At 47.8% G+C, this 25652-nt stretch overlaps 1 protein-coding gene across 3 annotated transcripts; it reads left to right on the forward strand.

Annotated features, from left to right (window-relative positions):
- Positions 1-311: 311 nt before the first annotated feature.
- On the forward strand, positions 312-25216 carry BPNT2 (3'(2'), 5'-bisphosphate nucleotidase 2). Of its 3 annotated transcripts, none has more exons than XM_077936663.1 (5): positions 312-878; positions 9568-9727; positions 11475-11570; positions 13890-14051; positions 18448-25216. In XM_077936663.1, exons 1-5 carry the CDS (start codon positions 471-473, stop codon positions 18546-18548), a joined length of 927 nt encoding a protein of 308 aa, XP_077792789.1. In that variant the 5' UTR covers positions 312-470; the 3' UTR covers positions 18549-25216. The 3 variants fall into 3 exon arrangements, with proteins under 3 accessions (XP_077792789.1, XP_028606050.2, XP_028606049.2); XM_028750216.2 differs by lacking the exon at positions 18448-25216 and adding an exon at positions 16212-17560 and having other exon boundaries at positions 318-878; XM_028750217.2 differs by lacking the exons at positions 13890-14051; positions 18448-25216 and adding an exon at positions 16212-17560.
- The last annotated feature ends 436 nt before the right edge of the window (positions 25217-25652 follow it).

Raw genomic sequence — 25652 nt, forward strand, 5'->3', positions numbered from 1 at the left:
CCCCGCCACTAGGTGGCGCAATTTCCCTACCTCATACCCGCTCACACGCAGGCGCGGAGAGAGTCTCTGCTAGGGAGCCACTAAGACAGCCCCGCCTCTCACTTACGCCGGCTGACGGGACTCCAACTCCCATCAACCCCCAGCCAGCGCGGCCGACGGCCGGGGACGACGGGAGTTGTGGTCCGTAATAACAGCCACGCACTCCCTGAGTCAAAATCGCCCGCCCCGGAAGTAACCCGGATGCTGCGGCGGACTCCAACTCCCATCAGCCCCTCCCGGCCGGCCGAACGACGGAGGACGACGGGAGTTGTAGTTCTCCCCCTCAGAAGCGGCGCCGTCGGCAGCGGAGCGGCGCCTAGCAACGGCAGCAGGCCGGCGCGGATGTGCAGGCCGCGTCCGTCCGCCTGAGGCGACGTGAGGAGGCCGCCATGGGCTGCCGGTGACGGGCCTCTCCGCCTCCTTCTCCGGCCATGGCGCCCATGGGGATCCGGCTGTCCCCTCTGGGGATGGCCGTCGTGGGCCTGCTGGGCCTGGGCGTCCTCTACCACCTCTACTCGGGGATCCTGGCCGGCCGCTTCGCCTTCTTCATGCTGGGCGGCGGCGGAGGAGGAGAAGGGGAGTCGGCGGCGGGGAGCTCCGAGGCGGCGGGCGGGCCGCCGGCCTCGGGCACCGTGGACCTGCGGGAGCTGCTGGCGGCCTCGGTGGCGGCGGCGGCCCGGGGCGGCGCCGAGGTGAGGCGGGTCCGCGACAGCAACGTCCTGAACGAGAAGGCCAAGGGCAAGACCCGCGAAGGGGCCGACGAGAAGATGACCAGCGGGGACGTCCTCTCCAACAGGAAGATGTACTACCTGCTCAAGGCCGCCTTCCCGGGGGTGCAGGTGAGGGTGTAGGCCGCCTTTCCTCGCCCGAGGGGCTCGAGGCGGCGCACAAAAGTCTCCTCCACCTCCTCTTTTTTTTTTAAATGATATTTATTAAACCTCCACCTCCTCTTTTAATCCCCACCACAATCACCCTTCGAGGTAGGGAGGCTAAGAGGTGGCGGCTGCCCTTCATGGCCCAGCGGGGATTCGAACTCAGCTCTCCCTGAAGGCAGCCCTGTTTAGGGAAGCTTTTGATGTTACAGTGGTACCTCGGGTTACAGACGCTTCAGGTTACAGGCTCCGCTAACCCAGAAATAGCACCTCGGGTTAAGAACTTTGCTTCAGGATGAGAAAAGAAATCATGCAGTGGCAGCGGGAGGCCCCATTAGCTAAAGTGGTGCTTCAGGTTAAGAACAGTTTCAGGTTAAGAACGGACCTCCAGAACGAATTAAGTACTTAACCCGAGGTACCACTCTATTGTATTTTAGTGTTCTGTTGGAAGCCGCAGGGTATAAATAATAAATTATTATATTATTATTACAGTGGTACCTCAGGTTAAGTACTTAATTTGTCCTGGTGCCCCGTAAAGCGATCCCTGATCATTAGGTCCAGTCGTGGCCGACTCTGGGGTTGCAGTGCTCATCTCGCTTTATTGGCTGAGGGAGCCTCAGGTTAAGTACTTAATTCGTTCTGGAGGTCCGTTCTTCACCTGAAACTGTACTTAACCTGAAGCACCACTTTAGCTAATGGGGCCTCCTGCTGCCGCCGCGCCGCCGGAGCACGATTTCTGTTCTCATCCTGAAGCCAAGTTCTTAACCCGAGGTACTATTTCTGGGTTAGCAGAGTCTGTAACCTGAAGCATCTGTAACCTGAAGTGTATGTAACCTGAGGTACCACTGTACTCCCACGTTCCAGTCTGATGCTCAAGCAGATTTACATATAAGCTAAACAAGCTATAGCTTGCAGCCCCACTCTCTTGGGCGTGGGTAGGCAAACTAAGGCCCGGGGGCCGGATCCGGCCCTATCGCCTTCTAAATCTGGCCCACGGACGGACGGTCCGGGAATCAGCGTGTTCTTACATGAGTAGAATGTGTGCTTTTATTTAAAATGCATCTCTGGGTTATTTGTGGGGCATAGGAATTTGTTCATCCCCCCCCCCCAATATAACCTGGCCCCCTACAAAGTCTGAGAGACAGTGGACCGGCCCCCTGCTGAAAAAGTTTGCTGACCCCTGCTCTTGGGGGCCCCCCAAAAAATTGAAAGGAAAAAAACTGGATGTACATTTCCAAAATATAAGATAAAAAACAAATATAATAAAACCTACAAAAAGCAACAGTGTTTTGTGTTGTGTAGGCTCCTATGATGTAAGTAAAGGGCCCCACCTGCTAGTCTGCTCCCTAAAATATCACTGGTTTGCTGATTTCTATATATAGGGTGCCTACATTTTGCATGTGCAAATGGCTTTGATACCTATGAGGTCCATAAATTAGCATATAGCATATACTCAACACAAAAAAACCAGTGACAATTTGTTGTTGACAAAGGACAGCTGGACATAGAAAGGGCCCCATTACCTTCAGTAGCTTAGGGCCTCATCAAACCTAAATGCGGCCCTGTTCAAGCCCATTGTTTCTCAAGCTTGGGTCCCTGGCTGTTGTGGGACTACAGCTCCCCTCATCCCTAGAATCGCAAGGTCTATCAGCCAGATTCAGGTGCAAAAGAGGTGCCACATTTTTCCGTGTGTGAGACGCCCCCATGTATAAGACGACCCCTATTTTATTGAACCCAAAATTAAGAAACCAGTAGTTGTACCTTGGTTCTCGAGTGCCTTGGTACTTGTACATTTTGGCTCCCAAAACCCCCAAAATTCCAGTTTTTGAACATCTGACGCGACTTCCGCTTGAGTGCAGGAAGCTCCTGCAGCCAATCGGAAGCCGTGCCTTGGTTTTCAAACATTTCAGAAGTCAAGCAAACTTCCAGAACGGATTACGTTTGAGAACCAAGGTACAGCTATAACTTAGGGTTGCCATATCCCTAGAAGTGAAAATCCAGATGATCAGCGGCAATGGAAAGGCATTGAGCTTTTCTTTTTGGGTGAACAACCACAAAGCTCTTTAGCTTTTCTGGGGCAAACAGGCACTCCAACACAGACATTTGCTAAGAAATGAAAAAATCGCCAAGGCGTTCAGCCTGCAATGGTTCCGGCAGCTTCTTCATGGCAGCTGCAGCAAGTTAAGTCGTGTGCATTCACCATCCCTGTATAAGGCGACTCCAGTTTTTTACTTTTTTTCTGTGTGTGTAAAAAACGTCTTATACACACACAAAAATGGTAATCAGAATGAAAGAGCGTGGTGTTGCTTCTGAGCCAAGGAAATTTGTTTTCAGAACCGGAACTGCACTGAGCTCAAAGTCCTTGTGCTCAAAAATCTGTTTTCCCTGCTCCCCATTTCACCAACCTAGTTTAGGCAGGGAAGGCATTTTCGTTGTTGTTAACTGAGAACCAGAAACCCTTGCCAATCTAACAGCCCCGAGACCTGGCAGTAGATCTCCAGTCTACCTTCCTGCTGACCCCTGGCATAGATTTCACTTGCTTCCCTTGCTTCCCATTTTCTGTTTGCTTATCTAAAATAAATTGTGTGCTTCAGCAGGGACTGTACACATTGGGGGTGGGGGTGGCCCTGAATAGTCAAAAGAAGTGTACAGTTTAGTTTTACAAGTGTACATTTAGCTTTGCGAGAAAGGTGGTGACTCTCACCTGTGAGACTAAACAGTGTTAGTACAGTGGTACCTCTGGTTAAGAACTTAATTCATTCCGGAGGTCCGTTCTTAACCTGAAACTGTTCTTAACCTGAGACACCACTTTAGTTAATGGGGCCTCCCGCTGCTGCTGCGCTGCCACCGCCGCACGATTTCTGTTCTCATCCTGAAGCAAAGTTCTTAACCCGAGGTACTATTTCTGGGTTAGCGGAGTCTGTAACCTGAAGCGTCTGTAACCTGAGGTACCACTGTAATAGTAATAACATTTTGTGAGAGCCTTTTCATTTAAAGTATTTAACATACAAAATCTTTGGGATAGCTCTTGGGGGTAGACCAGTATTACAGAGTAAAAGAAGGACTTACCTAAAGTGGTGTTTTGGCAAGTCTCCTGTCCCCATATGGATTAATCCTCCGAATTTTATTTGTATTTCTGAACGCTGATACTTCTGTCCATCTCAAAAAAACATGTGGCTAACTTGTCTGAATTACTAGAGGGAGGTTCCTTGGGTCACCTCTGCCAAATGCCTTAGCAGTTGCTATGTCCTTGTTTTTGGAATGCCCATAGACAACTGGGATAGCTGTTAGTAGAACATGAGACTCTTAATTTCAGGCTCATGGATCCAAGCCCCACCTTGGGCAAAGGATTCCTGCGTTGCAGGGGGTTGGACTAGATGACCCTAGTGGTCCCTCTCAATTCTATGATCTCACATTAAGACTTTATTGAGCTGTCTTTAGAACACTTTATAAGATCCCCATGTTTTTTCAGCGCATTTCTCTGATATTCTGATAAGCAGAGCACTTCTAGAAGCAGGGAGGAGTCAAGAGTCAATATCAAGGTGTTTCTCTTTTTGATAATAATGGGGCATTATGCTCATGTAAGAGCCTCCTGATTTGCAGACTTCTGAACGGATGTATTGCTCTGGCCATTTGAGTACAGTGGTACCTCGGGTTACAGACGCTTCAGGTTACAGACTCCACTAACCCAGAAATAGTACCTCGGGTTAAGAACTTTGCTTCAGGATGAGAACAGAAATCGTGCTGCGGTGGCATGGCGGCAGCGGGAGGCCCCATTAGCTAAAGTGGTGCTTCAGGTTAAGAACAGTTTCAGGTTAAGAACGGACCTCCGGAACAAATTAACTACTTAACCCAAGGTACCACTGTATAATCCATGAGTTCTTTTGAGTACTGTATGTACTTCTTACATTTTATAGCTAGCTGATTCTACTTGTTGGCAGGCTGTAACGAGAGATGATGTGGACATAAAGCTGCAGAACAGGTTTTCTCTAGTAAGGTTCCCGACTACACTCTGTGATGACCTGATAGATAAATTCAGCTTTCCTGTATCCACACATGTAACAGCTGCAACATCAATAACTGGAGAGTTTTGCTTTTCTACAGACACTGCTTTTGTGCTGTGACCAGTGGTAGCTCTGTAGCAAAGGATTCTATGTACATTGTCTCCTTCTCTTGAAGAGACCAGGCTTGCATGCTACAGTGTTGCACAAGAGTCTTCTTGTTTTGTGTATTACTTAACAGTTTCTGCCACGTTGGCGATGGTTAGTTGCACCCTGTCTTTGCTGTGTTTATGCCCAATACAGTCTATACCAGGTACCCCCAAACTCGGCCCTCCAGATGTTTTGGGACTACAACTCCCACCATCCCTAGCTAACAGGAACAGTGGTCAGGGATGATGGGAATTGTAGTCCCAAAACATCAGGAGGGCCGAGTTTGGTGGGGCCTGGTCTATACTCACTGGTAGCAGCTCTCCAGGATTCGAAACCGTGTTCTCTCTCTGAGGAGATTTCACCCCTCCCATATCCAAGAATCTCCTGAGGAGTCTGCTGATTCTCCAGAGAGAAGGAGGCGTGTTCTGCTCTCTACTTATTCTGCTCCAGCACCACATCAAAGAGTCAGTCAGTGTCAGAGAGAGAGAGAGACTGAGTGTTAGAGATTGTGTGTAGAGATAAGGTTGCTGCTAAGAGCAGCTGCAGACACTCAGTGCAGTGCAGCATTCATTTATGCTTAGACCTATTTAGCTCTGTATATAGTTGTATAATAGTTGTAGATAGAATAAAGAAGATATTCTACAGAGCTGTTCTCCGAGTCGTTTATACTCTGCTATACTCTGCTACACTCTGCTGTGCGACGACTGTCTTCTTGTGGAAGTGAATCCGGTGCTCACAACTCTTAAGCTGTGAGTCCACAGCACTTTGACCTCTTCCTGTGCAGAAGGTGGTCTCTGGAAGTGCTACCCAGCTCGCCTATCCCAGTCCAGGCTGAAGTGGATGAGTCCAGTTCGTGGCACTGGCTCAAGGGTGATGCCGACACTCTCAGCCCTAACTGAAGTTGTTGGGTTGGACCTTGGACCTTTTGCCTGCAAAGAGCTATGGCTCTTCATCTGTGTATGTCCTAGTCTCATACTTTCAACCTCCACAGCTACTGCTCCCCATTCCCCATCCCCATCCCTCTATTTCAGAGTATGACAGGTAGAAGAACTTAGTTATACAATAGGGACTGCTCAGAGGTCCGGATTGTGAAATGCACACTAGGGTCTGAATTGTGAAATAATCCAGTTATCAAAACATCTGCGTATTACATGTGATGTGACACCCACACTCAGTTTCATTTCAGTTTTGACTTTAGCACTGCCTTGCTGCTTTAAGTCGCACATTGGGAAATTGTATTAATCCTCTTGAGGCATTGTTAGCACTGAAGATCGCATGGGTGGGGATGAATGGACTAGCTGTGCCCCTGCATTGCTCTCCATGCGTTGGAGGGCAAACCTCTGAAACATTGAGCCTCCTCGACTCCCTGCCTGTTTAGAACCCTTAAAATCCACAAAGACTGGATGCTTCTCTCTTCAACTCGTAGTGAGCAAAGAGGGGGGCATGGAGTTGTTCATTCCCCCTGTTGCTCCTCATGTGTGAACATGGAAGAATCCATTAAGATGCTCATTTAACAGGTGCAAGAAGAAAGCTAACAGTTACAGCAGTCGTGTGTGTGTGTGTGTGTGTGTGTGTGTGTGTATATATATATATATGCTTTCGTAGATTTTCACGGGTACAGGAATGCAGGTTTTGGTGTCCTCGGGTGTCTTCCCGTGTAAAAGTTGGGGTGTCTAGGCGACGTTTCGACGAGGTCTCACTCGTCATCTTCAGGCTGGTGCTTTCGGCTTCTTGTTACTGGAACAGAGCAGGATCTCAGTGTTTGAGTTCCTATAAATACTGTTGAGGAGGTGTGTTGTATAGCCTCCAATGTTCTGGGCAGAGAGGAAGTTCCCAGGCTAGTGTGCCTTTTCTTCTTTTGTTCCTTAATTGCTTGAGGGATATCTTGAGTGATTTCTTGAGTGATATCCTGAGTACCACTTAGGTGGGTCATTAGGTGTGGATTAGTTGCTAAAGCCTTTGTGTCTTGACCTCTTGAACTTTGTGAAGAGTTTTTCTGAGAAGATGGCTGTAGTTGTGCTCTGGCTTGGCTTCGTGTATAGGGGCGAGCTGTGGTTTTGTGGCCTGTGCCAGCCAGATCTGTGTAGGGATTGCAGGGGGGTGCAGCATCCGGAGGTGCCACCATGGTTTGGCTACTGGATGGTGTCTGTAATTTATCTGTGGAGAGGGTCTGGGTTTGGGTCTGGTGTGGTTGATTGGTGATGGCGTTCTGTGTGCCTCTGGATCTGGTGTCAGTTTTTGTGGGGAGGGCTAATTTCCAGATGTCTGCCAAGCGGGATGTGTCGTCACGCTTGTTCATGTTGTGAGGGTGTTTCTCTATCTCGATGGCTTCCATGATTATTCTCTTGTGGTGATGTTCCATGTTAGAGAGCAATTTGGAATCTGCAAAATTAATTTCGTGTCCTGTTTCTTTCATGTGTTGGAAAAGAGAGGAAGTTTTTTCTTCTTTTTTGACGGCATTCTTGTGTTCTGCGATACGTGCATTTATTCGTCTGTTTGTTTGTCCAATGTACGTGGCTGGGCAGACTTTGCAGGGTATTTCATAGACCCCTTGGTTTTCCAACTGGATTTTATCCTTGGGGTTTCTGAGGATATTGGCTATTTTTTGGTTGGCGCAAAAGGCTGTTTTGATATTGTGTTTATGGAGGATTTTGCTAATTTTATCTGTAGTGCCCTTGATATAAGGAAGGAGGGCCATGCCATTGTTTTCTTCTGTGTCTTGGTTTTTGGGGGGTGTTTCTTTTTGGATTAGCTTCGTAACCCTGTTTTGCTGGTATCCATTGGCAATTAACACATTTGAGAGATTCTGTAACTCAGTTGTCAAGTGGTCTTTGTCAGCCAGGCGTTTGGTTCTGGAGATGAGAGTCTTGGCTACGGAGTTTATTTGTGCAGGGTGGTGGTGTGATTGTGCCACAGCGCCACCCGCGTCCCATATATATATATATATATATATATGGGACGCGGGTGGCGCTGTGAGTAAAACCTCAGTGCCTAGGACTTGCCGATCATATGGTCGGCGGTTCGAATCCCCGCAGTGGGGTGAGCTCCCGTTGTTCGGTCCCAGCTCCTGCCCACCTAGCAGTTCGAAAGCACCCCTAAGTACAAGTAGATAAATAGGTACCGCTTTATAGCGGGAAGGTAAACGGTGTTTCCGTGTGCTGCGCTGGTGCTGGCTCGCCGGAGCAGCTTCGTCACGCTGGCCACGTGATCCAGAAGTGTCTCCGGACAGTGCTGGCTCCCGGCCTCTTAAGTGAGATGAGCGCACCACCCTAGAGTCGGACACGACTGGCCCGTACGGGCAGGGGTACATATACACACACACACACACACACACACACACACGTATGAACTGGGGGAAAGGAAATTTTATTGTAATTCTTGAATTAAAGTGGTACCTCGGGTTAAGTACTTAATTCGTTTTGGAGGTCCGTTCTTAACCTGAAACTGTTCTTAACCTGAAGCACCACTTTAGCTAATGGGGCCTCCCACTGCTGCCACGCCACCGCTGCGCGATTTCTATTCTCATCCTGAAGCAAAGTTCTTAACCTGAGGTACTATTTCTGGGTTAGCAGAGTCTGTAACCTGAAGCGTCTGTAACCCAAGGTACCACTGTATTATGAACAAATACCATAAACATTAAAGGATTGACTCTTGCATTTTGCTAAGCATGGTCAAATCCGGTCATTATTTCATTGGATTTGGGTTTAAACCATTTGGTAAATAATGTTGCGGCTGGGTTTTCTTTCTTATTGCTCCATGGGAGTTTCGCATTCTCAACTGTCTCAAGTGAATGCAATCTCCATCTCTGGGAATCTTAAGCATGGCAGTTTGGCGGTTGTGGAACTTCTGTGAAGTTGGTAAATATATCCTGACTGCGTAACAGATGAAGCAGATATATATATAAGTGTGTGTAAGACATTGTTGCACTGTAGAGAAATTTCCTTTCACTGGATTACCTAATCTGAATTGATCTGAACTTGCTTTGGCATATTTGTTGAAAGCAAAATAAAAAATAAGGTGTATTTAGGATTAATAGATCCCAAACTGTTTTCCCCCACAGGCCACTTGAAACTTGCTGATAGTCTTGGCTTAATGATTGTTTTGCCTGTTGTAGCAACCATAGTGGGCTATGCTTGATGCAGGATGATTTTAATTGGTTCTTTTATTTTTTTAATGGTATTTTATTGTATTACAATTTGCATTTCACAAAACTTGTAAGAGTAGGTGTACATGCTTTTACTGCATTTTATAGCTGTTCTAATTTTTAACGGGTTAAGTTTCTGGATACATACTGTGTGAAAAACAAATGGCACGTTGTGAAACAAAACTGTTTGGGAGAAGAATTGAATTGGCATACTGAAATTTAGTGGAGTTTTTGAGCAGTCACCTGTAATCATTAAAATATTGTATGCATGCTCTTTTGGAGGTGAAAGTTCCAGGGAAGGAATGGAAGTATTGCAACAGTTACATGCTTATTTAATTACATACTCTCTCTTTGTCATTAGATAAACACAGAGGAACATGTAGATGCAGATGACCAGGAGATAATTTCTTGGGACCGAACTATTCCTGAAGCTATAAAGAACCAAATTCAGCCCAAATTGGTCCAAGCAGACAGTGTTACTGTGTGGATTGATCCGTTGGATGCAACTCAGGAATATACAGGTAACCAGCACTGAGCTACTTTTGGCTTACTGCTACTCTTTGTAGCACCCCACCCCTTACAATGGCATCTCACAAGAGCAGCTCCCTATCATGACTGGGGGTGGAATTAACTTTAATATTGTGCTTGTATGCTATGGCTCATACACTTTAATTTTACAAAGCCTAGCCTTTCTCTGGGGGACGCGGGTGGCACTGTGGGTTAAACCACAGAGCCTTGGACTTGCCGATCAGAAGGTCGGCGGTTCGAATCCCCGTGACGGGGTGAGCTCCTGTTACTCAGTCCTGGCTCCTGCCAACCTAGCAGTTCGAAAGCACGTCAAACTGCAAGTAGATAAATAGGTACCGCTTCGGCGGGAAGGTAAACGGCGTTTCCGTGCGCTGCTCTGGTTCGCCAGAAGCGGCTTAGTCATGGTGGCCACATGACCCGGAAGCTGTACGCCAGCTCCCTCGGCCAGTAAAGCGAGATGAGCACCACAACCCCAGAGTTGGTCGCGACTGGACCTAATGGTCAGGGGTCCCTTTACCTTTAGCCTTTCTCTTATACAAAAATGGAAGGAATTTGTCTGATCATGGGATAATGCTGCCTGTGGGAAACTACTTTGCACCTTTTAATGGTCCCATGGGCTTCTGGAGTGAGACCTTTGTGGTTTGCAGCATAAATCAGGTTGGAATTAGAAGACAGTAGGTTGTGGTTTTTTTGTAGTGATCCTGGGTGTGGCTTCTTTTCTATCTTTACTTAATGTGTGGACTTGTTTATAGATCTATGTCACGCTTGAACAAAAATCTTGCAGGCTTCTGCTTGAAATGGGGATTGGTTGTGTGTGACGTGACATATTTTTGGATAGCTCCATAAACTGCCAGAAGTTGCAGGATGCTGTCCAGGCAACTGAACAATAGCAGCCTACATGGTGGCCTCCAGACATTGCTGGACTACAACTCCCAGCATTCCTGACCATTGGCCATGCTGGGTTGTCATTACGGCAAGGTTCAGATGTTAACTCCAAGCTATTGTTTCGATCTGGCCCTGTTGGAGCAAGCCTTGTGCTCGCATACTCCCTGTTTCTCCTTCTGTTCACTTCGGGTTCATGTCAGTCATGAACCATAGTTTGCCATTACCTCCAAAGCACAATGGTTTCTGCAAAAGAGGCAGTAATTAAGTTGAAGGAATGAATGTGAGCAGAGGAGGGGGTCCTTTTTCCTTTAACAGAAGGCAGAAGGCTTTTCCTTTAACACCAAATCATTACACTGAACCAGCTCTTTGAGTGATGAAACAAAGCAATATTTTAAATATTTTATTAGCATAATTTCTTCAGGGATTTGGAGTAAAGGGGAAACAGTTTAAGAACTCAAATATGCAAAGAGAGTTAAGCTGTTGAACATGAAAGAATAATTGGTGTTCAATTACTGCCGTCTTAAGTGCATTCTGATTTATGTTGAAATTTCTGCTGGATATTAAATCCAGACTGTGTTTTGTGTTAGCTCTTATGCATAGGCTAAGTAAATACAATATCTGAAGCCTAGGATTGAAAGGGGGAAGAGCAGAGTAGGACTGTGTACGTACAGAAATACTATTCAATCAAAATGATATAATACACAAATACCCAAAGTTGGATTTACTTTCTAATTTTACACCTTTCAGGTTGGTGTCTTGCCTTGTCATATCTGGTTTAAAAGTTAGTTTAGTTTAGTGTTGTGCTTTACGCTTTACAAATGAGAAGTGTTGACATTCTTCCTATCCTCCCTTCAGAGAATCTTCGACAGTATGTTACTACTATGGTCTGTGCAGCTGTAAATGGCAAGCCAGTAATAGGAGTAATACACAAGCCATTTTCTGGATACACAGGTATGTGACATAGTTTTATTTCCATTCACAATGGTGTGAATAGTGATGTATGATTCCTAACCCTCAGCAGGGTAAAATGAATTGATTTTAGAATGCTGTATTATTTTACTGTTGTTAGCCGCTCTGAGCCCGGCTTTGGCTGGGGAGGGCGGGATATACCGTATTTTTCGCTCCATAGGGCGCACCTGACCATAGGGCACACCTAGTTTTCAGAGGGGGAAATCAAGGGAAAAAATATGATCCCCCCCCCCCCCCAGCTCTGGGAGCAGCGGACAGCCCACAGCTCCCGCAAAAGCCCACAGTTTGGGGAGAAGGGGACAGAAGCATGCAGCCTGTGCACTTCTCCCACACCTTCTCTCTGCTTTTGTGGGAGGTGGGGGAATTCCCCCACCTCCTGCAGAAGCCCGCAGAAGCCGTGCGCTCTTTAAAAGGGCTGCACGGCTTCACCTGACTTTTCTGGGAGGTGGGGGAATGCCCTCACCTCTCGCAAAAGCCCGCAGAAGCCGCACACTCTTTAAAGGGTGCGTGGCTCCTGTGGGCTTTTCTACGAGGTGGGAGAAGGGACTGATGCGGCCAGATAGTCCCTTCTCCCTCCTGGGGAAAAAGCCCGCAAGAGCGCACGGAGCTTGTGTGCGGCTCTTGGGGGCTTTTCCCGCCTGCCTCCCCCCTGCATTCGCTCCATAGGACACACACAATTTTTCCCTTGCTTTTTAGGAGGGAAAAAGTGTGTCCTATAGAACGAAAAATATGGTAAATAAAATGTTGTTGTTGTTGTTGTTGTTGTTGTTGTTGTTGTTGTTATTGTTATGGTTGATGCTGTGGCACCTTATAGGTGCAGGGCTGGGCGATGTTAGATTTTCAACACTGCGATGTATCACCAGCCAGACATTGTGGTTTGGCGATATACTGCGATGTTGAAACAAGCTGCATTGGTCCCAGCTGGCTAGACGTAGGGTGAAACTGCCACAGCTCTCACTGCCGGAGCTGGGGCCCCTTCACCCCAGTGCCTTACAGGCTAGGGCCAATGCAGCTGGTCCAGGCCACTGCTCAGCGGGGGGGGGGGGCAGGAGGGCTCCCCCCACCCCAGCTGAGTGACCCCTGACGCCTCAGCAGCATCGGGCTTCGCTCAGCTGTGGCGTAGAAGACGACTCCTCATCCCACCCCATCTGCAGTATTGGATCGCTCAACCGTCCCCCATCTGAGAGATCCAACCCCACAGCAGCATCGGGCTTTGCGCACCTGGGGCATAGAAGAAATCTCTTCCCACCCCAGCTGAGCTATCCAATGCATCTGAGGTTTCGAGGTTGCTCAGATGGGGAAGGGCAGTTTCATGGAGGCCCCACTCCACGGCTGGCTGGGGCAAGCCAGTGCCGACCTGGGGGCTCTGTTAAATGCTTGGCTGAAGGGAAGTAGCAACCGGGCACCCCTCAGCCAAGCAGTTTAAAGATGTGGAGGGAGGAACAAGCTGTATTGGCGCCTTGCTGATGTGCTTGTTTCTCCCTCTGCTCCGTATGAGGGCAGACCGTGATGTCGGTTTCACTCAGCGGTATATCGCCGGCGAAGCCGCTGTGCATAGCTGTCAACTTTCAGATTTGAAAATAAGGGATCAGCAGCCTCACCTGTCCCGGGGGCAGTCTACGGGATATCTGACAATCCGGGATAGCAGCGGGAAACGGCGCTGGAATAAGGGAATTTCCCGCAAAAAAAGGGAAGGTTGACAGCTATGCTGCTGTGCTTCTGAGTCCCTCTGCTAGCAGCACCCTCTGGATGCAGTTGCGCTGCTAGCAGAGGGACTTGGGAGTGCAGTGGTTTCATGAGCGATATACCACTGAGTGAAACCAACATCGCAGACTGCTCCTCATACCGGTCCTGGGCGATATATTGATACATCACCCAGACCTAGTGTGGTGCTGATAACGCCAAGGTTGCAGGTTCGATTTCCTGTATGTGACACCAGCATATTCCTACATTCCAGTTGGACTAGATAATCCTTGGGGTCTCTTCCAACTCTACCATTCTGTGATTCCATGTGAGATGTGCTGGCCAAAGGAATGGCATGTATGCATACTAGATAACAAAAGAGATAGAATCGTAGAACTGTAGAATTGGAAAGGGATCATCAAGTCGAATCCCTGCAATGCTGAAACCTGGAACTGGGCTTGGTGGCTCTTCCTGAACTTCAGGAAGAAATAGGAATACAGAAGCATAAGGGTTTTTTTGCCAAATACAGCTGGGTAGCCCTGAAAACCCTTATCTGCCAAGCAATTGGAAGGCCCAGCTTCCCACCCACTGTCCACTGATGACATGCCTGTTTTGCAGCCTGGGCGATGGTTGGCGGAGGATCAAATATTAAGCCTCGTTCTTCCTACAATGAGCAGACACCAACGATCATTGTCTCCCGTTCCCATGAAGGGAAAGTCAGGCAGCTTGCTTGGCAGACCTTTGGAAATAAAACTGCCATCATTAAAGCTGGAGGAGCAGGTTTGTTCTCTTGAATCTATTGTCCCTCATTTTATTTATGCAGAAATAATTAGTGCACTGGAAATGTACATGGTTGCAGTGTGAGATGTGGTCAAAGTTCTTAAGTTCCCTAATTTATGAGAGCAGAGGACATGGTGTTTATAGACGTAAGGGGTAGAGACGCAGGCGTAGCTAACAGTGCAGTCCTGTCCATAAGTAAGCTCCTCCTTGGGAGTTTGGTGAGACGTACTCCTAAGTAAGTGTATATAGGGTTGCTGCCATTGTCTTTGGCGATCCCTCATAGCCGAGTAAGATTGTCTACCATGAACACGGTCTTAACGCTGTGTCTGTAAGTGACTGCGGAGGCCAATTCTGGATCCACACATCCTTGCACTGTGGGAACATAGGTTTCTGGGCGGGAGTTGATCAGAGTGAGGGTTTCTACAACATGCCTTCCTCTTCGCTCATTTCTCCCTGAGTTTGTGCTTCTTTAAATTCCATGACACCTTTGGTAGAGACTACTCCCCAACTGGAATGCTCACAGGCCAGTGTTTCCCAATTACCCATGCTTATACTGGATTTTTAAAGATTTGCCTTGAGAACACCATTAAACCTCTTTTGTTGTCCATTGGTATTTTGCTTTCCATTCTTAAGTTGGGAATAGAATACAGTCGTACCTTGGATCCCAAACACCTTGGTACTTGGACGTTTTTGCTCCCAAATGCTGCAAACCCAAAAGTGAGTGTTCCGGTTTGCGAACGTTCTTTGGAACCCAAACATCTGACAGGGCTTCCGATTGGCTGCAGGAGCTTACTGAAGCCAATCAGAAGCCATGCTTTGGTTTCTGAACGTTTTGGAAGTTGAACGGACTTCCGGAACGGAATCTGTTTGACTTCCAAGGTACGACTGTAGTTACTTTGGAAGATGATAATCAGGCATCCGAACCACATGACCAGCCCAATGAAGTTGATGTTGAAGAATCATTGCTTCGACACTGGTGAACTTTGCTTCTTCCAGTACACTGACATTAGTTTGCCTGTCTTTCCGAGTGATATGTAAAATTTTCCGGAGACACCATTGATGGAATCTTTTGAGCCTGAAGGTACTTAATTGATGTGGAGAGGTGCTAAATTTTCACTAGGTAGTGGATCTTTGAAAGATTAACAGTTTGGGAAGCTGTATCACCTGGCAAATTAGTTCAGGAGTGGTTGCCAGTTTAAGCGTTTGAAATGATTACAGTTCTCCAGACAACAGAGTGATCAAATAGTTAATTTAGAAATATATAATCTCTCTCAGGACACTGTTTATGGTTGGTGAACAGTAAAAACGTTGCCATATCTGATGGGAGTTAAACTCTTTAGGTTTTTTCCTTGCTTCTGTGATTACTCTGTAACTACCAAATGAAAGTAGGTTGCAAAATGGTCCTGTGTCAGGTTTGCCTTGCAAGGCTGCCCAGTTATTTCTCTTCACATGCTGCTGTTCAGCTGTACTATTACCAAATTTCATGCACAACAAAATAAAAGCAGTAAAAAAAAAATCAAAAATACTACAAATAAAAATATAAAAATCAATAAGTAGTAAAATACCTACTTTTTTTAAAAAAACTGTCATTATATAATATTTTCTCAGACTAAGAATACCAGCAGCTTTTGGAGTTTGATAAATATGGGTCATTAGTAGACCATAGAGTTGGGAGAGTCCAAAACACTGTTGGTGGGTCTAGCATGCACAATTCCTCAGTCTCCATATCAGTGCCTGGAGTCGTCCAGGATGCACTGTACCTGCCAGGACAAAGGGTGTGTCCTGCAAAACAAAGACTTCTGTTTACCCTGAATCAGCAGTTGTCTCTTGTGCTTTCTTTTGCAGACAGGGAGTCCTGGGTAAGAGCAAACCACCTCCTTAGTCACACACTTGCAGTGAACAGTGTTCTCTGCCCAAATCTCCACACTGGTGATGGTGACCATGGGTGTATGTATGCCATTACATAACCCACGAGAGAGGCTGTAGTTTGATCAAGTTTTGAGCGAGCTTTCAAACTGTTTAACTAAACCCAAAGTTTTAAGAATTTTCTTTGCGTAAAGAAGCATAGTTTTGCATGGACTGCCTACAGGGAGTAGCTCAAACACACCCACACCTGCTTGTAAAATATATGTAATGAGCTCTCAATTATCTCCTACCCAGGATACAAAGTTCTCTCGCTCCTGGATGTGCCTGAGAAGGATCAGGAAAAAGCCGATGTGTACATTCATGTGACGTACATCAAAAAGTGGGACATCTGTGCTGGCAATGCCGTGCTGAAGGCACTAGGAGGTCAAATGACTACACTGGCTGGGGAGGAAATCAGTTACACGGGTTCAGATGGCAACGAAGGCGGGCTCATAGCTAGTATCAATATAGACCACAGAGCGCTGGTTGAAAAACTCCCTGTATTAGACAAGGCGTCTCAGAATTAAATTCTGAAGAGTGACCAAGTCAAGTCGTGCTTCTGGAGCCTGCAAATGGTCCTTTAGAGGTGGGGGAAACGTGCGTCTGGCCTTTGGAAGATGGCAGAGGAATATTCTTTTGGGAAACTGCACAGACCCTGGCCTCCTCCTAGACCCTGGCAGCGTTCAGAAGCAAGGTTACTGGGACTCGGTGTCCTTCGCCTCCACATCAACTTTTTAATTTCTGAGACTGTTTCGTGTCCATAACACAAGGCCAGATAATGCTTGGAAGAACAGAAGCATGTCACAGATCTGGGTCTGGAAAACACTCACATTCTGTTATAGTATTCTTTGTATCGTGTGACAAAAGATTGGCTGTGGGTCACTTGAAATCAGTGGATAGGTATTCTTCATCCCTTTGGGAAACAAAGGTCCAAGAAGGCCAGATCATCTTCCTCGGACAATTGTCTAATCTTGGGTGCAATTTGAAATGGAAAAGGCAATGTTTGGGTCTATTTTTAATGCCTACCTGAAAATTCAAACCAGCTTAATGTGGATGAGAGTGTTAATATTTGTGTGGTTTTATTATAATCTTTAATTATAACATTTTCTGTGTGTCATGTTAAAAGAAAAGATTTCCCCTTGTACAGTTTCAGCTATTGAATATTGCCATTCTAAGCTGTTGAATTTCTTAAAACTCTTTAACATCCCGTGTTCGAGCTGATAAAGAAGTCACTTATCTTTGGTGATCATTTAATAAGCTACTTGATAAGAGAGCGAGTGATATTATGAATTATGATTATGAATTATGTGCAGCTGTCTTTACAGGGAATCTAAAAGTGTCTTCCTGGCTGCCATAACTGTTACACTGTGTGGACATTTCCTTTGAAAGGCTGGCCCCAGTTTTTGATTTGTCAGTTCAAAACTCTCACCCTGTTATGGTGCTTGGCGTTCAGTCTTCACAGGAGAGTTGTAGGAATTTGCCAAGGATTCAGAGGAACATGAGTGTATTTGACAGCTTGTTTTCTGCCCTTCAGACATGCCCACCTCTTAAGAAACCAGCCTTTTTGCCCCTTTATGTTAAATAAAATAAAATAAACCCCTGTATCAGTGTGCTGAATATCTGTGACTGTGAAAAACAAGATTTTAAGCCTGTAATTTGCAAATGATTAACTGGTGTGATTAATCAAGGTTTGCAAACATATTAAATCGCACCCACCACCCCACCAAGCAAAAGCATATGATTTGGGCCTCTTGGGTCTCTGGTGTACTGATTCACAATCTCTCCTGGATGACACAAAGGGCTCTAAAATACCATGTTTGAAGTTGCATAAAGCTGGTTATCTGAATGTGGCAGGGGATGCAACTCATAAAACCATGTCTCGTTTTCAGTTTTCCTACAAAGGATTTTCTGGTGCTTTTGGTTAGTATCTTAACTGGATCATTTTCATTTTTAAAAACAGGTAATTAGTAACTAACAGCGATCCTACACACTTCTGCGCAGAAAAAAGTAGTATTGTCTTCCATGGAGCTTATTCCCAGTTAAGGTTCATATAGTTTTATATAGCAGAGGTGAACCATGGAACTCTCTGTCACAAGAGGCAGTCGTCGCCACCAACTTGCAACTTCCGCTCAGGATTCTCCCCAGGCTAAGCCCGGCTTCACCCAGCGTGCTCTGCACCCTCCTCAAATGCTTTTGCCTGGCTGGGGAGTTTCCTGGAACAGTGAATCTGCATCTTCCAATGCAATTGTTCAATATAAAATCTAGTCTGGAAACAGAAGAAATGAGCACTGAACCACTGATACAGTACAAGTGAATTCTTTATTTACTGCTTTTGCGAGTGTTAAAGATAAAACCTATTTGGGAAAGAAAGTATATCTGCCTTTTCAGTGGACCTTTATTGTTTATTTACATATAGTTGCCTTGGTGATAGTATCTTGTGTTTGCAGTAGCCGTTGTAACGCCACCCTGATCGTTGTTTTATTGTTTAAAGCGGCATCTTACCACCTCCAATGGACAGTGCAAATGGGTCCTGATGTTTCCTCCCCTCATTTTGGTGAAACTGCTTGGAACACAGCTTGTTTCATCAGATGATGTGTCTTCCTGAAATTCACATGCAGAGTGGTGAATGGAGAGTTGAAAGAAATGTGGAAAGAACAGACTTCAAATGGTGACAGACGGGAAATGCTCCATCGTTTGCTATCCAGCAGAAGTCCACTTGCAGTCTCCCTTCAGGGTTCCTTCAGGTAGCGCCACGACATTCTGGGATCAAATTAGAAACTGGGGCGACTGTCCCTGGAAAATAGGAGCACTTGGAGGGTTTGCTTTCCCTGTGGGGTCATTTTACAGTACATTTCCCTCTGAATTCACCTCCCATATCTCCAACCACCTATAAGTGGTGGGCTGACAAAAGCAATCGTGATTTCATTTTATTTTATTGGCAGCTGCGTAGGTGAGATGCGCCCACAGGGCACAAATGTTGGCAACTCGATTCTGTGTCTCCAGCTGGCCCTGCCTGCCCCCAGACTCCAGGGGCTGCTCCCCCCCCTCCAGAAACTGCCTCTTTCCCCTCATTTGCCATGTCCGTTTGTGACATCACAGGGAGTTGGTGGATGTCTATGACATCACAGGGAGCCCGTAGCCAATGGCCACAGCTGGGGAAACATCTGCACAGCCCTCGCTGGCCTCACAATGGGGGGGGGCACCTCAGCAGTTATTAAAAATGAGGTGACCCCCCCATTGTGAGGCCTGGGAGGGCTGTGCAGATGTTTCCCCAGCTGTGGCCATTGGCTACCAACTCCCTGTGGTGTCACAAGGGGGTGCAGCCCCCTCTTCCTGTGACATCACTACTTAGAGATTTCCCATACAATAAAAACATGGCACAAAACACAGATTTCTTTTCAGAAAACGTTTATTTTTAATAAAAATTAGAAAGCCGTTTATTTAGAAAATGGGAGCTGTCTGGCTTAAGTCCTGCGGTTCTCTTCATGACTTTCACGGCTGGTCTCGGGGGAAACCTTGCCGGCTCCAGCCATCCCTGAAAGGCAAAGGCAAACAGATGAGTGGGGTGGCCACCATCCGACAGCGTCCACCCAGACCCCTTGCCTCCTCCTTGCTCCACAGCATCCCAAAGCCAGGCGATCGCCTCCTTCCGCTTGCCAGCTTGCCGCCACCATCTGGTCTTGGGGAAAACCTCGCCGCCATTGGATGTCCCTGAAAGGCAAAGGCAAACACGTTGATGGGATGGCGACTATCACAGCGTCCACCCAGACTCTTCCACAGGCTTTGGTCTGACAACTTCATCCCTGACTGGCCTGCCCCGTCCAGGCAGGTTGCAGAAGTGGAGGTTCACCAGTTTGAAGCGGTAGATCCACATGGGACTACACCGGTTCCCCTGCTTTCCACCTCTAGGGCTGTGCCGGGTAGTTGCCCTCCTCGCTTTGGCCGTCGACGTAGGGTCAAGAGCTTTACGAATGTCAGCAAGCTGACATTCTCAAAAGGTAGGTCTGTTGACCTTAGGTTGAGGGCCAAAGACACAGGTGAATGTCACCAGATAGCGTTCACAAATGGATCGGCTAGCTGACATCCCCAAATGTGAACCTGGCTTCACCTAGGCGCCACCACTAGAAGCCGATGGGCAACTTTCCCTCACCACAGAATCCGCCTAGGGACACTCACCCGCCGCCAAAGGGGCAGCTTCCCTCCTCGGCTTGTCCGCCTGTTAATAAACAAACTAGGCTTCCAAACCCGCTTGCATCCCCTCGGCCAGTCTTGTAGCCTTGCAGCATCAACCAGGCACTGAATGCAAACCTTCCGGCAATCCGTCCACCACCAACAGCCGCGCCAGGTCCATTGCCAGACCTCCCCCTGCTTCAGAGCTGAATTTCATCCACCTTCAAGTGCGATCCCACCAGCAAGTAAACCTCAACTTGCCTTCTCCTTGCTCCACAGCATCCCAGCGCCGGGAGATTGCCTCCTTCCTCCGGCCAGCTTGCCCCATGGGGCAGGAGACCACCCGAGCTGAGTGCCTCCACTGAGGCAACTGCCTCGGCCTTTGACTTGGCCAGCATTTATACCCTCTCAGCTGCCCAATGTTTTTGTGACCTCACAATGGCAGCACCTGGGGAGGCTTCCCATCACCCCTCAGACCTCACAATGAGGGGCGCAGCTCAGCAGCCATTGGCTCCTTGGCTTTTGACCAAGGAGATATATAACACCCCCCTCCCCAATTTGTGCCAGTATCTGTGAAGGCCACACCGGAAACCCAGGGGGGCAGGAGGGGGCATTTGTTAGCTTGTCACATGTGCTATGTCTCAGACTGGTTAAATTGTCAGTAGAGAGTTGTGGAGAGCCTGTAGATTCTGTAGGAGTGCATGATGACCCGGTTGAAGAGATCAGCCACAGCTAAGAAGCGGCAGGCGGCGTTTTCCCGGGCACACTCAGCACCAGCCAAGCGATCAATCACGCAGTGCCACCGGTGGAGACGCACCAATCGTAGTCCTCCCTGCCCGCCCAGGGGCCGCCTCTTACCTTCCTTGGTGGAGCATTGTTTTTTTTTATAAATCTTTATTAGCTTTCCAAACTTTATACTTCAAATACATATTATATTACATTTTACATTTATAGTGTGCTCCTACGAGCTGACTACTGACTTCTTTATGTCGCTTCCAAATTTTTCACATTGTCTTTATCCATTCCATACATTGTTGTTCTGCTTACACATTTGTCCATAAAAGGTAAAATGCTGTTTACCTTCCCGCCGGAGCGGTACCTATTTATCTACTTGCACTTTGACGTGCTTTCGAACTGCTAGGTGGGCAGGAACAGGAATCGAACAACAGGAGCTCACCCTGTCGCGGGGATTCGAACCGCCGACCTTCTGATTGGAAAGTTCTAGGCTCTGTGGTTTAACCCACAGTGCCACCTGCAAAATCTTGGCATTTATTAATATATTGGGTTTAAGGTGGGGAGGGGGTCATTCCCCCAAGCTTGTAACAATGTAACTGCTGCTGAAGGTAAAGGTACCCCTGACAATTAAGTCCAGTCACGAACGACTCTGGGGTTGCGCGCTCATCTTGCTCTGTAGGCTGAGGGAGCCGGTGTTTGTCCGCAGACAGTTTTTCCGGGTCATGTGGCCAGCATGACTAAGCCGCTTCTGGTGAAACCAGAGCAGTGCATGAAAATGCCGTTTACCTTCCCGCTGGAGCGGTACCTATTTATCTACTTGCACTTTGATGTGCTTTCGAACTGCTAGGTTGGCAGGAGCTGGGACTGAACAACAGGAGCTCACCCCGTCACGGGGATTCAAAGGCTGTGGTTTAACCCACATCCCCATTTGTCCATAAATTGTCTGTAAATAAATAAACCCTTCTATAAATACAATTCTTGTCTATCTATATATTATTTGCAACCACCATTGGTTACTTTGATTACATTGTACTTCTTATTGTCATTATTATTATTAGTCCAATAAAAGTACTTATATTATACATTATGAAGTTTATTTCAATTCTTCCGGTATCTCTATTTCACACACATCTTTCCTATGTACAACATAAACTTCTTCCATTCTTTTTGAAATGTTCCATAACCTTGTTCTTCAATTTCCCCCGTTAATTTGGCTATTTCCGCATTGACTATCTCTCTATGGTCGCACTTGGCTCCGCCCCTTCCGGGCACGAGGGCGGGATTTCCCTTCGCTGTCCCGCCTTAAAGCTGCTGGGCGGGAAGAGCAGCCTTAAAAACACGCGGTTCATTTCGTTTCGTCATCCTCCAGCGCTCGCCCCCTCTCTGCCATTGGCTGTTCGGGAGCGAGAGCTTCCCTATTGGTCCTCCTGCCTTTCCCGCCCCTCCTCTTCACAGAGAGGTGGGTTCCGGAGCCCGCGAAGCGAAGGACGTTGTCGCGGTTCCTCATTGGCTACCTCGATAGCGAGTCCCCTCTTTCCATTGGCCGCTCGCTTCCAGGATGACGAGGGCGGGGAGGGCGGGAAGCGAAGCGAGGTGACCCCCCCCCCCATTGTGAGGCCTGGGAGGGCTGTGCAGATGTTTCCCCAGCTGTGGCCATTGGCTACCAACTCCCTGTGATGTCACAAGGGGGTGCAGCCCCTCTTCCTGTGACATCACTACTTAGAGATTTCCCATACAATAAAAACATGGCACAAAACACAGATTTCTTTTCAGAAAACGTTTATTTTTAATAAAAATTAGAAAGCCATTTATTTAGAAAATGGGAGCTGTCTGGCTTAAGTCCTGCGGTTCTCTTCATGACTTTCACGGCTGGTCTCGGGGGAAACCTTGCCGGCTCCAGCCATCCCTGAAAGGCAAAGGCAAACAGATGAGTGGGGTGGCCACCATCCGACAGCGTCCACCCAGACCCCTTGCCTCCTCCTTGCTCCACAGCATCCCAACGCCAGGCGATCGCCTCCTTCCGCTTGCCAGCCTGCCGCCACCATCTGGTCTTGGGGAAAACCTCGCCGCCATTGGATGTCCCTGAAAGGCAAAGGCAAACACGTTGATGGGATGGCGACTATCACAGCGTCCACCCAGACTCTTCCACAGGCTTTGGTCTGACAACTTCATCCCTGACTGGCCTGCCCCGTCCAGGCAGGTTGCAGAAGTGGAGGTTCACCAGTTTGAAGCGGTAGATCCACATGGGACTACACCGGTTCCCCTGCTTTCCACCTCTAGGGCTGTGCCGGGTAGTTGCCCTCCTCGCTTTGGCCGTCGACGTAGGGTCAAGAGCTCTACGAATGTCAGCAAGCTGACATTCTCAAAAGGTAGGTCTGTTGACCTTAGGTTGAGGGCCAAAGACACAGGTGAATGTCACCAGATAGCGTTCACAAATGGATCGGCCAGCTGACATCCCCAAATGTGAACCTGGCTTCACCTAGGCGCCACCACTAGAAGCCGATGGGCAACTTTCCCTCACCACAGAATCCGCCTAGGGACACTCACCCGCCGCCAAAGGGGCAGCTTCCCTCCTCGGCTTGTCCGCCTGTTAATAAACAAACTAGGCTTCCAAACCCGCTTGCATCCCCTCGGCCAGTCTTGTAGCCTTGCGGCATCAACCAGGCACTGAATGCAAACCTTCCGGCAATCCGTCCACCACCAACAGCCGCGCCAGGTCCATTGCCAGACCTCCCCCTGCTTCAGAGCTGAATTTCATCCACCTTCAAGTGCGATCCCACCAGCAAGTAAACCTCAACTTGCCTTCTCCTTGCTCCACAGCATCCCAGCGCCGGGCAATCGCCTCCTTCCTCCGGCCAGCTTGCCCCACGGGGCAGGGGACCACCCGAGCTGAGTGCCTCCACTGAGGCAACTGCCTCGGCCTTTGACTTGGCCAACATTTATACCCTCTCAGCTGCCCAATGTTTTTGTGGCCTCACAATGGCAGCATCTCCATCACCCCTCAGACCTCACAATGAGGGGCGCAGCTCAGCAGCCATTGGCTCCTTGGCTTTTGACCAAGGAGATATATAACACCCCACCCTCCCCAATTTGTGCCAGTATCTGTGAAGGCCACACCGGAAACCCAGTGGGGCAGGAGGGGGCATTTGTTAGCTTGTCACATGTGCTATGTCTCAGACTGGTTAAATTGTCAGTAGAGGGTTGTGGAGAGCCTGTAGATTCTGTAGGAGTGCATGATGACCCGGTTGAAGAGATCAGCCACAGCTAAGAAGCGGCAGGCGCCGTTTTCCCGGGCACACTCAGCACCAGCCAAGCGATCAATCACGCAGTGCCGCCGGCGGAGACGCACCAATCGTAGTCCTCCCTGCCCGCCCAGGGGCCGCCTCTTACCTTCCTTGGTGGAGCATTGTTTTTTTTTATAAATCTTTATTAGCTTTCCAAACTTTATACTTCAAATACATATTATATTACATTTTACATTTATAGTGTGCTCCTACGAGCTGACTACTGACTTTATGTCGCTTCCAAATTTTTCACATTGTCTTTATCCATTCCATATATTGTTGTTCTGCTTACACATTTGTCCATAAAAGGTAAAATGCTGTTTACCTTCCCGCCGGAGCGGTACCTATTTATCTACTTGCACTTTGACGTGCTTTTGAACTGCTAGGTGGGCAGGAGCAGGAACCGAACAACAGGAGCTCACCCCGTCGCGGGGATTCGAACCGCCGACCTTCTGATTGGAAAGTTCTAGGCTCTGTGGTTTAACCCACAGTGCCACCTGCAAAATCTTGGCATTTATTAATATATTGGGTTTAAGGTGGGGAGGGGGTCATTCCCCCAAGCTTGTAACAATGTAACTGCTGCTGAAGGTAAAGGTACCCCTGACAATTAAGTCCAGTCACGAACGACTCTGGGGTTGCGCGCTCATCTTGCTCTGTAGGCTGAGGGAACCGGTGTTTGTCCGCAGACAGTTTTTCCGGGTCATGTGGCCAGCATGACTAAGCCGCTTCTGGTGAAACCAGAGCAGTGCATGAAAATGCCGTTTACCTTCCCGCCAGAGTGGTACCTATTTATCTACTTGCACTTTGATGTGCTTTCGAACTGCTAGGTTGGCAGGAGCTGGGACCGAACAACAGGAGCTCACCCCGTCGCAGGGATTCGAAGGCTGTGGTTTAACCCACAGCGCCACCCACATCCCCATTTGTCCATAAATTGTCTGTAAATAAATAAACCCTTCTATAAATACAATTCTTGTCTATCTATATATTATTTGCAACCACCATTGGTTGCTTTGTTTACATTGTACTTATTGTCATTATTATTATTAGTCCAATAAAAGTACTTATATTATACATTATGAAGTTTATTTCAATTCTTCCGGTATCTCTATTTCACACACATCTTTCCTATGTACAACATAAACTTCTTCCATTCTTTTTGAAATGTTCCATAACCTTGTTCTTCAATTTCCCCCGTTAATTTGGCTATTTCCGCATTGACTATCTCTCTATGGTCGCACGTGGCTCCGCCCCTTCCGGCGCGAGGGCGGGATTTCCCTTCGCCGTCCCGCCTTAAAGCTGCTGGGCGGGAAGAGCAGCCTTAAAAACACGCGGTTCATTTCGTTTCGTCATCCTCCAGCGCTCGCCCCCTCTCTGCCATTGGCTGTTCGGGAGCGAGAGCTTCCCTATTCGTCCTCCCGCCTTTCCCGCCCCTCCTCTTCACTGAGGGGCGGGTTCCGGAGCCCGCGAAGCGAAGGACGTTGTCGCGGTTCCTCATTGGCTACCTCGA

Source organism: Podarcis muralis, chromosome 12 (genome assembly GCF_964188315.1).
Source record: "Podarcis muralis chromosome 12, rPodMur119.hap1.1, whole genome shotgun sequence".
NCBI classification, from domain to species: Eukaryota; Metazoa; Chordata; class Lepidosauria; order Squamata; family Lacertidae; genus Podarcis; species Podarcis muralis.

What these genes read in the sequence shown, in the direction of transcription:
- BPNT2 (XM_028750216.2), top strand. Translation starts at nt 471, where the DNA reads ATGGCGCCCATGGGGATCCGGCTGTCCCCTCTGGGGATGGCCGTCGTG. An exon ending in GCCATTTTCTGGATACACAG is followed by an intron (nt 11,571 to 13,889) that starts GTATGTGACATA and finishes CCTGTTTTGCAG; the next exon opens with CCTGGGCGATGGTTGGCGGA. An exon ending in CATTAAAGCTGGAGGAGCAG is followed by an intron (nt 14,052 to 16,211) that starts GTTTGTTCTCTT and finishes TCTCCTACCCAG; the next exon opens with GATACAAAGTTCTCTCGCTC.